We start from the raw sequence: 16,079 nt of genomic DNA, 5'->3' as shown, positions 1-16,079 counted from the left end.
GTCTTCAAAGCTTTCACATTTTTTGAGTTTTCTTCTTTTTTTTTTTTTAGGGCCACACCCACGGCCTGTGGAAGTTCCTAGGCTAGGGGTCACATCAGAGCTGCAGCTGCCAACCTACAGCCACAGCAACACAGGGTCTGAGTTACATCTGTGATGTACACCACAGCTCACAGCAACACCGGATCCTTTAACCCACCGAGTGAGGCCAGGAATGGAACCCACATCCTCTTGGATACTAGTCAGGTTCATTGCTACTGAGCCATGACAGAAACTCCCAGTTGTTTGTTTTCTTACTGTTTAGTTTTAAGAGTTATTTATATCTTGATAAAAGTCCTCTGTTGGAATTTGCACTTACAGAGATTTTCTTCTAGTGAAAAGGCTTCTCTTCATTCTCTTAACGGTATGAGACAGAAGACATTTTTAATGTTGATGAAGTCTAATCTGTCCCTTTTTAAATACAGATTATGCTTTTGTTCCGTGTTAAAAAAAAAAAAATCTTTGTACAATGCAAGGTCATAAAGATTTTCTACTATATTTTCTTCAAAAAATTTTACGGTTTTGTATTTTATGTCTAGTTCTGTGGTCCATTTACTCTGAGTTTTTGTATAGAGTGTAAGATATGGATCAAAGGGTTAGTTTTTTTGGGGTTTTTTTTTTTGTATGTAAGCGTCCAATTTTTCCAGTTCTGTTAAAAAGACTTTCTTACATGAGATTTGAAAATTTTTTGACTGTTAACTTACTCAGTTTTTCATTCCTGTATTTCTCCTGTCCTTTGGTGAAAAGTTATACATGTTAGGCTCCTTAAAGTTGTCCCATAGTTCACTGATATGGTTTTCATTTATTTCAGTCTTGTGTTCTTCCATTTTTTCATGCTAAACAGTTTATATTGCTATGTCTTCAAATTTCTTATTTTTCTTTAGTGTTTAATTTACTGCTAGTCATATCCAGTGTACTTTTCAACCTAGAAATTTTTGTTTTCACCTCTAGAAATTTGAAATTAGTCTTTTTTTTATATATATGCCATGTTTCTATATAACATGCCCAGTTCTTCCTCTAGCTTTTTGAAGTTTTTGTTCCAGGATGGTTAATTTATGTGGGAGCACTTGGATACTTTGTAAACCTTGTTAGGAACAATCAGCATAGGATTAAGTCTAGGAGAAATCCCTTCTGAATACTGAATGCCTCCTGAATGATGAGGTTTTTTCCCACTCACACTGGTGATAACAGCAAGTATTCCTGACCTCCTGATAGTGTTCCTCAGAATGCTGGTTCTCTGTCTGATCAGACACATGCACTGATCAGTACTCAGCTGAAGACTGGAGGGAGTTCTTCCAGGTCTCCAGCTCCTTCTCTCTGCACCCCTTTCCTCACTGCCGCTCTCTTCCGGGCACTGCAGCTGTCTTGATCTCCCTGATCTTTATCTTACTTTCATGACCGTAAGAGTTTAATTTTTGAATGAATGAAACATTCCCATGGTTCAGAAGTCAAAAAATAGGAATATGTATTCAACTAAAATCTCCCTCCTGATCCATTAACAGTCTAGTCCTCACTCTTCTTTTTCCATTTACTTTTATTGGAGTATAATTGATTTACAGTGTTGTATTAGTTTCAGGTATATAGCAAAGTGATTCAGTTATACATATAAATATGTATTCTTTTTTCCCATATAGATTATTTTTTTTACTTTTTTTATTATAGTTGATTAAGGGTCTGTCAATTGCTGCTGTACAGCAAAGTGACGCAGTTATACATACATGTATACATTCTTTTTCTCATATTATCTTCCATCATGTTCCATCACAAGTGACTAGATATAGTTTCCTGTGCTACACAGAAGGATCTCATTGTGTATCCACTCCAAATACAGTAGTTTGCATCTACTAACCCCACATTCCCATCCCACTCTTTCCCCACTCCCTTCCCCCTTCCCCACTGGCAACCACAAGTCTGTTCTCCAAGTCCATAAGTTTGTTTCTTTTCTGTAGATAGGTTCATTTGTTCCATATACTAGATTACAGATATAAGCTATATCATGTGGTATTTGTCTTTTTCTTTCTGACTTCATTTAGTATGAGAGTCTCTAGTTCCATCTGCGTTGATGCAAATGGCATTATTTCATTCTTTTTCATGGCTGAGTAGTATTCCATTGTGTATATACACTGCATCTTCTTAATCCATTCATCTGTCGATGGACATATGGGTTGTTTCCATGTCTTGGCTATTGTGAATAGTGCTGCAATGAACATGGGAGTGCATGTGTCTTTTTTCAATGGAAGTTTCATCCAGATATATGCCCAAGAGTGGGCTTGCTGGATCATATGGTCCTTCTGTATTTCGTTTTCTGAGTTACCTCCATACCATTTTCCATAGTGTTAGTACCAATTTACATTGCCACCAACAGTGTAGGAGAGTATCCTTTTCTCCACACTCTCTCCAGCATTTGTTATTTATAGACTTACTAATGATGGCCATTCTGGCCAGTGTGGAGTGGTACCCCACTGTAGTTTTGATTTGCATTTCTCTAATAGTGATATTGAGCATTTTTTCATGTGTCTATTGGCCATCTATCTGTCTTCTTTGGAGAAATATCCGTTCAGGTCCTGTGCCCATTTTTCAATTGGGTTGTTTGTTTTTTTGCTCTTGAGTTGTTTGTATATTTGGAGATTAAGCCCTTGTCCGTTTCATCAGTTGAAACAGCTTTCTCCCATTCCATGGGTTGTCTTTTTGTTTTTGTTTTTATGGTTTTCTTTTGCTGTGCAAAAGCTTATGATTAGGTCCCATTGGTTTATCTTTGTTTTTATTCCTATGCTTTGGGAGACTGACCTAAGAAAACATTTGCAAGGTTGATGTCAGAGAATGTTTTGCCTATGTTCTCTTCTAGGAGTTTTATGGTGTCTTGTCTTATGTTGAAGTCTTTAAACCATTTTGAGTTTATTTTTGTGCATGATGTGAGGGTGTGTTCCAGTTTCATTGATTTACATGCAGCTGTCCATTTTTCACAGCACCACTTGCTGAAGAGAATGTCTTTTTCCTATTTTACATTTTGCCACTTTGTTGAAGAATAATTGACCATAGGTGTCTGGGTTTATCTCTGGGTTCTCTCTTCAGTTCCATTGGTCTGTATGTCTTTATACCAGTACCACACTGTCTTGATTACTGTGGCTTTGTAATATTAATCTGCAGTCTGAGAGAGTTATGCCTCCTGCTTAATTTTTATTCCTCAAGATTGCTTTGGCAATTCTGGGTCTTTTATGGTTCCAAATAAATTTTTGGATTGTTTGTTCTAGTTCTGTGAAAAATGTCATGGGTGATTTGATAGGGATTGCACTGAATCTGTAGATTGCTTTGGGTTTGGCCATTTTAATAATATTAATTCTTCCAATCCAGGAGCGTGGAGTATCTTTCCATTTCTTCGAATCCTCTTTAATTTCCGTGATTATTGTTTTTACAGTTCTCAGCATATAATTTTTTCACCTCTTCAGTCAGGTTTATTCCTACGTATGTATTTTTTGGTGCAATTTTAAAAGGTGTTGTATTTTTGTATTCCTTTTCCAATATTTCATTGTTAGTGTAAAGAAATGCAACCAATTTCTGAATGCTAATCTTGTATTCTGCTACTTTGCTGAATTCATTGATCAGTTTGAGTAGTTTTTGTGAGGAGTCCTTAGGGTTTCGTAGATATAGATAGCATCATGTCATCTGCATAGAGTGACAGTTTTGCCTCTTCTCTCCCAATTTGGATACCTTTTATTTCTTTTGTTTGTCTGATTGTTGTGGCTAGGACATCCAGTACTATGTTGAATAAAAGTGGTTAAAGTGGGCTTCTTTGTCTTGCTCCAGATTTTAGTGGGAACGCTTTTAGCTCTTCTCCATCAAGTATTATATTGGCTGTGGGTTTGTCATAAATGGCTTTGATTATGTTAACATACGTTCCCTCTATACCAACTTTGGCAAGAATTTTTATCATGAATGGATGTTGGATTTTATCAGATGCTTTTTCTGCATCTATTGGGATGATCATGTGGTTTTTGAGTTTTCTTCTGTTAATGTGGTGTATGACATTGATTGATTTGTGTATGTCGAACCATCCTTGTTAACTTGGGATGAACCCCACTTAGTCATGGTGTATGATCTTTTTTGTATGTTGTTGGATTCAGTTGGCTAAAATTTTGCTGAGAATTTTTGCATCTATATCTATCAAATATATTAGCCTATAGTTTTCTTTTTTGGTAGTATCTTTGTCTGGTTTTGGTATTAGGGTGGTGGTGGCTTCATAGAATGGGAAGTGTTCCTTCTTCAGCCTTTTGGAAAAGTTTAAGAAGGATGGGTATAAATTCTTTGAATGTTTGGTAGAACTTGCCTGTGAAGGCATCTGTTCCTGGGCTTTTGTTTGTAGGGAGTGTTTTTATTACATATTCAATTTCATTTCTAGCGATGGGCCTGTTAAGATGATGTTTCTTCTTGATTCAGTTTTGGTGGTCCGTATGTCTCTAGAAAGTTGTCCATTTCTTCTAGGTTGTCAAATTTGTTGGCATGTTCATAGTATCTCTTGCAGTTTTTTTTTTTTTTTTTTTTTTTTTTGCAGGGAGGTGGGGTACACCCATGGCATGTGGAAGTTCCCGGGCTAGGGGTCCAATCAGGGCTGTAGTTATTGGACTACACCACAGCCACAATAATGTGGAATCCTTAAGCCACTGAGCAAGGCGAGGGATGGTACCAGCAGCATCCTCATGGATACTAGTCAGGTTCATTACCACTGAGGCATAACAGGAACTCCTCTCTTAAGTTTTTTTATTTCTGCAGTATCTGTTGAGGTTTTCCTTTTTCTTTCTTTCTTTTTTTTTTTTTTTTTTTGTCTTTTGTCTTTTTTTAGGGCTGCACCCATGGCATATGGAGGTTCCCAGGCTAGAGGCCTAATCGGAGCTGTTGCTGCCAGCCTACACTACAGGCACAGTAATGCCAGATATGAGCCGTGAGCGAGGCCAGGGATCAAATCTGCGACCTCATGGTTCCTAGTCGGATTGGTTTCCACTACACCACGATGGGAACTCCCTTTTTTCATCTCTTACTTTGTTTATTTGAGTTCTTTCTCTCCTCTTCTTGGTGAGTCTCTCCAGAAGTTTGTCAATTTTAAAAGAATCTTTTAAAAGGACCAGCTCTTGGTTTTACTGATATTTTTTTCTGTTGTTTTTTTGAATCTCTATTGATTTCCTCTCTGATCTTTATTTTTTTTTCAGTGTCTATAACTTTTATTTCTTTTTTTTTCATTTTTTTTTATTACTCAAATGAATTTATCACCTCTGTAGTTGCATAATGATCATAGTTCCATCCCACAGCCCAGGCACATCCCCCCACCCCCCCGAACTGTCTCCTCTGGAGACCATAAGTTTTTCAATGTCTGTGAGTCAGCATCTGTTCTACAAAGAAGTTCCGTCTGTCCTTTTTTCAGATTCCACATCAGTGAAAGCATTTAATGTTGGTGTCTCATTGTATGGCTGACTTCACTTAGCATGATAGTTTCTAGGTCCATCCATGTTGCAAAAAATGCTGGTATTTCGTTCCTTTTAATGGCTAAGTAATATTCCATTGTGTATATGTACCACATCTTCTGGATCCACTCCTCCGTCGATGGACATTTAGGTTGTTTCCATGTCTTGGCTATTGTAAATAGTGCTGCAATGAACATTGGAGTACATGTGTCTTTTCAAGTCGTGGTTTTCTCTGGAGAGATGCCCAGGAGTGGGATTGCTGGATCAAATGGTAGTTCTATTTTTAGTTTTCTGAGGAATCTCCATACTGCTTTCCACAGTGGTTGCACCAATTTACGATCCCACCAACAGTGTACTAGGGTTCCTTTTTCTCCACACCCTCTCCAGCACTTATTGTTTGTAGACTTTTGGATGATGGCCATTCTGGCTAGTGTAAGGTGGTACCTCATCATGGTTTTGATTTGCATCTCTCTAATAATGAGTGATGTTGAACATCTTTTCATGTGTTTCTCGGCCATCTGTATGTCTTCTTTGGAGAACTGTCTGTTTATATCTTCTGCCCATTTTTGGATGGGGTTGTTTGTTTTTTCGGTATGGAGCTGAAGAAGGTGTTTATCAATTTTGGAGATTAATCCCTTGTCAGTCGATTCACTTGCAAAGATTTTCTCCCATCCTGTGGGTTGTCTTTTTGTGTTGTTTAGCGTTTCCTTTGCTGTGCAGAAACTTTGAAGTTTGAGTAGGTCCCATTTGTTTAATTTTGTTTTTGTTGTCAGTACTCTGATAGGTGGATCTTAGAAGATGTTGCTGTTGTTTATGCCAGAGAGTGTTTGGCCTATGTTTTCCTCTAGGAGTTGGATAGTGTCTGGTCTTATATCTAGGTCTTTAATCCATTTGGAGTTTATTTTTGTGTATGGTGTTAGGGAGTGTTCTAATTTCATTCTTTTCCATGTGGCTGTCCAGTTTTCCCAGCACCACTTATTGAACAAGCTGTCCATTCTCCATTGTATAGTCTTGCCTCCTTTGTCATAGATGAGTTGGCTGTAAGTGCATGGGTTTAATTCTGGGCTTTCTATCCTGTTCCACTGATCTAGATTTCTGTTTTGTTCCAGTACCATACAGTTTTGATGATTGTTGCTTTGTAGTATAGTCTGAAGTCTGGGAGCCTGATTCCTCCAGCTCCATTTTTCTTTTTCAGGATGTCTTTGGCTATTCTGGGTCTTTTGTACTTCCAAACAAACTTTAAAATATTTTGTTCGAGTTCTGTGAAAAATGTCCTTGGTAATTTGATAGGGATTGCATTGAATCTGTAGGTTGCCTTAGGTAGTATAGTCATTTTGATAATACTAACTCTTCCAATACACGAGCATAGCATATCTTTCCATCTATTTGTGTCATCTTTGATTTCTTTCATCAGTGGCCTGTAGTTTTCAGAATACAGGTCTTTTGTTTCTTTAGGTAGGCTTACTCCTATGTATTTTATTCTTTTGGATGCGATGGTAAATGGGATTGCTTCCCTAATTTCCTCTTCTGCTTTTTCATTGTTAGTGTATAGAAATGCCGTCGATTTCTGTGTATTGATTTTGTATCCTGTGACTTTGCCAAATTCGTGGATGAGCTCTAACAGTTTTCTGGTAGAGTCTTTAGGATTCTCTAGGTATAGTATCAGGTCATCTGCAAATAGCGATAGTTTTACTTCTTCCTTTCCAATTTGGATTCCTTTTATCTCTTTTACTTCTCTGATTGCTGTGGCTAGGACTTCCGGAACTATGTTGAAGAGTAGTGGTGACAGCGGACATCCTTGTCTTGTTCCTGATCTCAGCAGGAATTCTTTCAACTTTTCACCATTGAGAATGATGTTCACTGTGGGTTTGTCATATATGGCCTTTATCATGTTGAGGTAGGTTCCCGTTATGCCCACTTTCTGAAGGGTTTTTATCAGAAATGGGTGTTGGATTTTTGTCAAAGGCTTTTTCCACATCTATTGAGAGGATCATATGGTTTTTATTCTTCAGTTTGTTAACGTGGTGTATCACACTGATGGATTTGTGGATATTGAAGAACCCTTGCATCCCTGGGATAAATCCCACTTGATCGTGATGTACAATCCTTTTTATGTATTGTTGGATGTGGTTTGCGAGTATTTTGTTGAGGGTTTTTGCATTGATGTTCATCAGTGATATCGGCCTGTAGTTTTCTTTTTTTGTGGAGTCTTTGGTTTTGGTACCAGGGTAATGGTGGCCTCATAGAATGAGTTTGGGAGTATCCCTTCTTCTGCAAATTTTTGAAATAGTTTCAGGAGAGGTGTTAGCTCTTCTCTAAATGTTTGATAGGATTCACCTGTGAAGCCGTCTGGTCCTGGACTTTTGTTTGTTGGAAGTTTTTTAATCACAGTTTCAATTTCGGTTCTTGTGATGGGTCCATTCATCTTTTCTCTTTCATCTTGGTTTAGTCTTGGAAGATTGTACTTTTCTAAGAATTTGTCCATTTCTTCTAGGTTTTCCATTTTATTGGCATATAGTTGAATACAGTAGTCTCTTATGATCCTTTGTATTTCTGTGATGTCCGTTGTTACTTCTCCTTTTTCATTTCTAATTTTACTGATTTGAGTCCTCTCTCTTTTTTGCTTGATAAGTCTGGCTAGGGGTTTATCAAGTTTGTTGATCTTTTCAAAGAACCAGCTTTTTGTTTCATTGATCTTTTCTGTGGTTTTCTTCGTTTCTATTTCATTGATTTCTGCTCTGATCTTTATGATTTCTTTACTAACTTTAGGTCTTGTCTGTTCTTCTCTCTCTAGCTGCTTTAGATGTAAAGTTAGCTTGTTTATTTGGGCTTTTTCTTGTTTCCTGAGGTGGGCTTGTATTGCTATCAACTTTCCTCTTAGAACGGCTTTTGCTGCATCACATAGGTTTTGGAGTGTTGTATCTTCGTTGTCATTTGCTGCTAGGTATTTTTTAATTTCCTCTTTGATTTCTTCAGTGATCCATTGGTTGTTTAGTAGCATGTTGTTGAGTCTCCACGTGTTTGTGTTTTTTGCAGTTTTTCTCTTGTTAATTTCCAGTATAGCATTGTGGTCGGAAAAGATGCTTGATATGATTTCAATTTTCTTAAAGTTACCGAGGTTGGATTTGTAGCCCTGGATATGATCGATCTTAGAGAATGTTCCATGTGCACTTGAGAAGAATGTGTATTCTGCTGCTTTTGGATGAAATGTCCTATAAATATCTATTACGTCCATCTGGTTTAATGCTTCATTCAGGGCCTGTGTTTCCTTATTGATTTTCTGTCTGGTTGATCTGTCCATTGCTGTAAGTGGGGTGTTAACATCCCCCACTATGATTGTGTTATTGTTGCTTTGTCCTTTTAAGGTTGTTAGCAGTAGCCTTATATATTGTGATGAACCTGTGTTGGGTGCGTAGATATTTAAAATTGTTATATCATCTTCTTGGATTTGATCCTTTGATGATTATGTAATGTCCTTCTTTGTCCCTGAAAATATTCTTCATTTTAAAGTCTATTTTGTCTGATATGAGTATTGCTAGTCCAGCTTTCTTTTGATCCCCGTTTGCATGAAATATTTTCTTCCATCCTCTCACTTTCAATTTGTATGTGTCCCTAGAAGTGAAGTGGGTCTCTTGAAGACAGCATATATATAGGTCTTGTTTTCGTATCCATTCAGCCAGTCTATGTCTTTTGGTTGGGGTGTTTAGTCCATTCACATTTAAGGTAATTATTGATATGTATGTTCTTATTGCCATTTTATTAATTACTTTGGATTTGTTTTTGCTGCTCTTTTTCCTTTCCTTCTTCTCTTGTTCTTTTCTGCCTATAGAAGTTCCTTTAGTATTTGTTGTAAGGCTGGTTTAGTGTTGCTGAATTCTCTCAGCTTTTGTTTATCTGTGAAGGTTTTGATTTCTCCTTCAAATCTGAATGAGAGCCTTGCTGGATAGAGTAATCTTGGTTGGAGTTTTTTTCCTTTCATCACGTTAAGTATATCATGCCACTCCCTTCTGGCCTGCAGAGTTTCTGTTGAAAAATCTGCCAATGGCCTTATCGGGGTTCCCTTGTATGTTATTTGTTTCTTTTCCCTAGCTGCTTTCAAGATTTTCTCTTTGTCTTTAATTTTGGTCAGTTTGATTAGTATGTGTCTCGGGGTGTTCCTCCTTGGGTTTATTTTTTATGGTACTCGTGCTTCCTGGATTTGAGAGAGTGATTCCTTCCCCATGTTAGGGAAGTTTTCAGCATTATCTCTTGGAATATTTTTTCTGTCTCCTTCTCTCTCTCTTCTCCTTCTGGCACCCCTATAATACGGATGTTGGTGTGTTTCACGTTGTCCCAGAGTTCTCTGAGGCTCTCTTCATTTGTTTTCAATCTTTTTTCTCTTTTCTGTTCTGCATCCGTAATTTCCACTAATCTGTCCTCCACCTCGCTTATTCGTTCTTCTGCCTCCTGTATTCTGCTGTTAGCTGCTTCTAGTGAATTTTTTATTTCAGTGATTGTATTTTGCATCTCTTCTTGTTTCAGTTTGATATCTTGTATCTCTTTAGTTAGTGTTTCCTGTAAGTTATCCATCTTTGCCTCCAGTTTATTTCCAATGTCTTGCATCTTCTTCAGCATCAATAGTCTAAAGTCTTTTTCCTGGAGGCTGAGAATCTCCTCATGGCTTAGCTGTTTTTCTTGGGTTTTTTCTTTCTCCCTCATCTGAGTTATAGTTCTCTGTCTTTTCATTTTTATAGGTTTTTGGTGTGGTGACCTTCTTTCAGATAGTAGAGTTGTAGCCTCTCTTACTTCTGGTGTCTGCCCCCCTGTGACTGAAGTCAGTATGGGGGGCTTGCTGAAGGCTTCCTGATGGGAGGGGCTGATGCCTGCCCCCTGGTAGGAGGAGCCGATTCTAATCCCTCTGGTGGGTGGGGCTTAGTCTCTGGATGGGATTAGAGGCAGCTGTGTGCCTGAGGGGTCTTTAGGTAGCCTGTTTACTGAGGGGTGGGGCTGTGATCCCACCTGGGTTGTTGTTTGCTCTAGGGCTTCTCAGCAGCTGGCTGACGGGTGGGGCCAGGTTTTCCCAAAATGGCCACTTCTAGAGAAAGGCAGCTGCTGAAGATTCCCAAGAGCTTTGCTTTCAATGTCCTTCCCTCACAACAAGCCACATTCACCCCTGTTTTCCCAGGATGTCCTCCAAGAACTGCAATCAGGTTTGACCCAGATTCCCTTGGAGACTTTGCTTTGCCCTGGGACTCAGTGCACGTGAAAGTCTGTGTGTGCCTTTTGCCTTTTAGGAATGGCGTCTCTGTTTCCCCCAGTCCCGTGGAGCTCTTGTGCACAAGCCCCACTGGCCTTCAATGCCAGATGCTCTGGAGCTCTTTCTCCCTGTGCCAGATGCCCACACGTGAGAGTTTGATGTGGGGCTCAGAACTCTCACTCCTGTAGGTGAGTCTCTGAGAACCAGTTAGTTTCCAGTCTGTGGAGCTTCCCACCCAGGAGGTATGGGGTTGTTTATATCACGAAATCGCCCCTTCTACCTCTTGATGTGGCCTCCTCTTTTTCTTCTGGAGTAGGGTATTTTTTTTAAGGTTTCCGGTCCGTTTTGATGAAGTGTGCTCAGTCTTTAGTTGTGAATTTTGTTAATTTTAGGAGAGAAGTTGAGCTCCAGTCCTTCTATTCCACCATCTTAATCCCATCTCTCCTCTCTGATCTTTATGATTTCTTTCCTTCTGATGACTTTAGCTTTTGTTTGTTCTTCTTTTTCTAATTCTTTTAGGTGGTAGGTTAAGTTGTTGATTAGATCTCACTCTTTATTGTTAAATAATTAGGTTACTTTCACTCTTTTTCAATTAGGAAATATTTGGTAGTTAATAGTCTTCCAGCTAAGTCATTTTGCATATATTTGAGTAGCACTGCTGTGAATACTTTGGTGACAATCCCAGAGTTGGATTACTAGGTCAGAGGTTTTTTGCATTTTTAGTTTTGATAGCTTTTGCTAAAAACTCCTCCCAAGATAATAAACCACTTCTGCCACCCACCTGTTAGGACTGTGGATCACTAGGCATTTTCCTGTCTATAGAATTTTATCAAATATTTGGATTTCTGCTAACATGACAGGAATAAAATGTCATTTTAATATAGTTTTAATTTGTAGTTCTACTCTGAGTAGTTTCATATCTCCTCCTGTGTTTAAAAGCCATTTGTACGTCCTCTTTTCTCTTTCGTCTATTTTAGGTTATTGGTCAGTCAGTTCTTTGAGTGATAAGAATATGAGATTGAAATATTTTAGCAGGTTGTATTTATTACTTTCTTAATAATCAATGAACAGTTAACATCCATAGCCTATTAATGAAACACTTTAAAATGTACTTAAGAAAATGTAATTATACTAAATCTAGTCAAATCTCTGTGACTTAAAGGTCATTATAAAATGTTTAGAGCAAAGGTTGGGTTACTTCATTTTTCTGACAGATTTTTTCAAAGTTCAAAGTAAAACTAATTTAGTATTAGTTTTTGAACAGGAGAGTAATGTTCCAAAACTAATTTGCTTAAAGAAAAATAAGAATTGGAGTTCCCGTCATGGTGCAGCAGAACGAATCCAATCTAGTATCCATGAGGATGCAAGTCCTATCCCTGGCCTCTCTCAGTAGGTTAAGGATCCAGCGTTTCTGTGAGCTATGGTGTGGGTCGCAGACGTGCCTTGAATCTGGCATTGCTGTGGCTGTGATGCCAGGCTGGCAGGTGCAGCTCCAATCCAACCCCTAGCCTGGGAACTTCCATATGCCTCGGGTGTGACCCTAAAACACACACACACACAAATAAAAAATAAAGAAAAAGTAAGAATTGTTTCTTCTAGACATCTTTTACATTTGAAAGGTATGATTTCTTTCACAAACAGTGACATTTCCAGACAATTTGATGGGAGTAAGAGGATGAGTATTTGAAATTTAGACTTATCTCAGAAAGTCTGAGCCTTTTGTTACCAAATATATTCTGTCCCACAGATAAGAATAACACACATTCATGGTAGAGGGCAAGATAATCCTTCTGTTCATTCTGTGCAGTTTCCTTGAGAAGGAAGGAGTACTCAAGTATTACAACTTTGCACATCTGTCCTTTTTCGCTGCCTCATCTCAAATACCTTGAACTTTTGCTTCTATCATTTATAGTAATTTGTAGGTATTATACCCTATGGACAATTAGGCAAGTAGTCGCCTTACCAAATGAGTAAAGTAAAATTAGGTTAGTAGTTTGTCTACATTTTGTTAAATTTTTTTTTATCAATTTGAAGTCTGGCTTTATTTATGCAATGAAAAATATATTTTTAGAGTTGCGTCAATTTGGAGAGGCATCCAGCACTCGTCCGTCAGGTATGGTGTCATTCCAGGACATTCTCTGGTACTCCGTTTTTCTGTCTTATTGGCCAACTAAATTTACCTTGATTACATGTAATCATTTTGGGTTTTTTCCATTGCCGAAACATTGAGCTGCATGCCATTATCAAGTTAGCCAATTGTCACATTTAAGTGATCTTAATATTGTTTGTATGCTTGCTTTTTAGTTATTTCTAAAATTGTAACTCAGGAAAAAATTATTGGCTTACTGATTTTTTTAAGCATTAATGCATAGCCTTTCAAAATTATTGAAAACGTTTTGAATGCTTTCTATCAAAATCATTTAGTTGTAAATAACTAAAATTTTGTGACATGTTCCCAAATTTTTAAGTTATTTTAATATGCACCCATCACACTGCATTTTGCCACACTAATAATGAAATGTATCTACTTGTGTTATTTGACTGTCTCTTTTGGTTATATTTATAGAAGTATGATAAATTGAAAATAACATTGTCGTTTTGACTAATGTGCTTTCCTGCTTGTTAGTTTACCTGCTAATTAATGCTGTCAGTTCTTTAGAAAATAAAATTTTAATTTCTAAAAATATGCCTGAAAAAAGTGTTTTGAGAAAGTAACAGGTCTGAACTTGCCGTCAAATACTGAAAATGCTTATTAACTTAAGTATAATTCAAATTAAAATGAATAAACACAGTATTCTCGATATTGGAGATCATAACTAACAGTGATAACTGACATACTTTTATTAATAAAACAGATTTAAGAGAAATTTGTATAGTTAAATGAATTTAAATTGGGAAATAGTTTCAAGGCTTTTTCAGTGTTTGTCTTATAATTAATTTGATGCTGATCATTTAAATCAAGGCAAGGTGACTTCAGAAAAGCCTATTTTCCACACTAATTTTGGCCAGTGTTGAATCTATGTGATTAAAAATATGTTTTTTACCAGGGATGAAAGTTGGTCGTTTGGGGGGGATTTTTTAGGTTACTTACATATATTTCAGACCTGGTTTCAACAAGAACCTTTATTATTTAATTTTGGTTTTAAGAACCTTTCAAAGGGTCTGTCCTATTATATCTGAAATATATGCCTTAAATCAGCTAAATGTATTGATTCAAGATTTAATTAGAAAGTAGCATTTACTTGCATAAAATTATGCAGTATTGGTTGGGAAATCATGTGAAAAGTTTAGGAGAAAGTGTAAGAATGGTGGAATAAAATGGAATAAAAAAATCAGACTGTCAATTGAAGATTAGAAGTTAAAATAGAAACAAAAATTTAATGTAGTACTAATATTTATTTCTTAATCTCTTTTCTGATAGCAAAATATTAATGTTCTAATAATTTTAAGAAAGATAAGTTCCTTAGTTGAAGTACTAAATACGTTGTCAATTACAATTAAATCACAGTAGTTTGAAAAAGATTTTTAAAATCTAGCTACAAATGATACATCTGTAGTATTTTTAATTGTGCTGTGTGTTATAGGTATTTGTGAAATGCCATTTTGATTATAATCCATACAACGATAACCTGATACCCTGCAAAGAAGCAGGATTGAAGTTTTCAAAAGGAGAAATTCTTCAGATTGTAAACAGAGAAGATCCAAACTGGTGGCAGGTTGGTATGCACCTAAAATTTTCTTCAACTGCTTTTTTATTTTTAATCTTAGATCTGGCCACTATCTGAATATTCAGGAAGAAATTATTAGCATTTGTTCCAATGATTTTTCCTGCATGAACAGCTCCTGCTTCATGACTGCTAGTTTTGTGGACAGAAGACCAAATTGAGAGGGAATTTGTGAGTAGCTGTTGCTAAATGCAGAGTTAACTAGCTTGTGGCTCTATTCCATTGGTTTAGAGACTAGACCAGTTGGTTCTTCCACATGTGATTGCAGTAAAATATAGTATTAGGCAGAAACAACTCACTTGGGTTCTGCCTTTTCCATGTATGTTTTTGTTGGTTTTAACTAGGAGTCTTTTACTCTGGATAAAGTAGTCTTTCTCTTCTCTCTTCTTACTTTGTATACATTCATGACAAGTGAAATGTCATTTCTTAAGCTCTTAAATCTGTTTGCCCAACTCTTCTCAGTTATTGAGAAACGAAGGTTTGGTTTATTATCCGTGTATTTTGGTCTTGGATTGAAAGCCACGTGTATGGAAAGGGATGTGTGTTATCCTTGTCCTTCCACCTTCCCTTTTCCAGAGGGCCTGGGAGATGGTCGTCTTTTTCCTTTCTCCTAATACAGCTTTCACAAATCTCTAGCAGCAGTAATAAGTCTGTTTCTATCATTGTTTCCGTCAGCTAACAACCACACTATACAGAACTGGCAAAACAAAGTCTAAAATTCTTTAAACTGTCAAAGCAGAAGAGAGTCTCATTGCAGAACAAGATGTGAGAGAAAAGGACTGGAACCTAGCTCCAAACTTCAGCTCTCCTAAGTTACATTGACTAAGGGGGAATAAATTACAACAATAAGAAGAATTTTACTAATAAATTATTAAATTTAAATCAGGACGTGCACTGTGTGGTGAGAAAACAAAGAAATGAGTAAACAGAATCTGTGATTGCAAGAGATTTCCACTCAATTTTTTTGGAATTCTCATCTTAAAAAAAAAAAAAGTCTACTTTATGTGGCTGTTTCCTTTTTTGAACTTTCCCTTTTTTCTCTTTCTTTCTTTTTCTGTGAACACCATCTCTTATTAGTTTCCTAATCCCGTCACTATTATCTATCAGTCTCTTCCTGAGTTTTGTTATTACTCTTCATAGTATTTTTCACAGTTTTAATTGCTAAAAATGATACTAGATTTTTCTGTGCTAGTCCTAAGGATAAAGTCACAAAATACAATAGAGTAATAGAGGACAGAATGCAGGAAGAGGCTAAGATAGTAACTTTGTAAATAAGCCATTAGTGGCCAGTTCTGCAGCTACTATTTTGAAATAGCACTTCTCTAGGTTTCATTTTAAAAGTTAGTTTGTTGCCACTAGGTATTTTAAACTTACTCCCCTTCAGGATATTCAGATTCCTGGTAGTATGAATTTAACTCTCCACTCTTATTTTCCCAGTACTGTTTTTTTTTCCTCAAATATGACCTCAAGAAACACCCGCTTGGTAGGATTAATGTGAATAGTAAATCCTAACTAATAGTAAATCTAACACACAGAACAGCATTTGTTAACTTTCCATTCTCTGAGTAGTTGAGTATTACGAATAAGTTTTAGTAATTTAAAGAGCCTATATACCTTTGTATTTTGTTT

The 16,079-nt window shown here is 36.9% G+C and overlaps 1 protein-coding gene across 17 annotated transcripts in view; it reads left to right on the top strand.

Annotated features, from left to right (window-relative positions):
* The window catches only part of PALS2 (protein associated with LIN7 2, MAGUK p55 family member), a 125,818-nt gene that overhangs the window by 89,026 nt on the left and 20,713 nt on the right, over positions 1-16,079 (top strand). For 10 of the 17 annotated variants that reach the window (XM_021079256.2, XM_085005712.1, XM_021079255.2 and 7 more), the window contains exon 6: positions 14,310-14,441. In XM_021079256.2, the coding sequence (XP_020934915.1) occupies positions 14,310-14,441 (132 nt within the window). Of the gene's footprint in view, positions 1-12,796; positions 12,839-14,309; positions 14,442-16,079 lie in introns of all 17 variants that reach the window. The other 7 variants (XM_021079251.2, XM_021079248.2, XM_085005715.1 and 4 more) reach the window with 1 other exon arrangement.

The sequence above is a fragment of the Sus scrofa genome, chromosome 18 (assembly GCF_054392235.1).
Source record: "Sus scrofa isolate SSC_HxYL_T2T_F1_AM1 chromosome 18, Sscrofa_HxYL_maternal_Yorkshire_Landrace_v2.0, whole genome shotgun sequence".
Classification (NCBI taxonomy): Eukaryota; Metazoa; Chordata; class Mammalia; order Artiodactyla; family Suidae; genus Sus; species Sus scrofa.
This window is presented reverse-complemented; position numbering and strand designations above follow the sequence as displayed.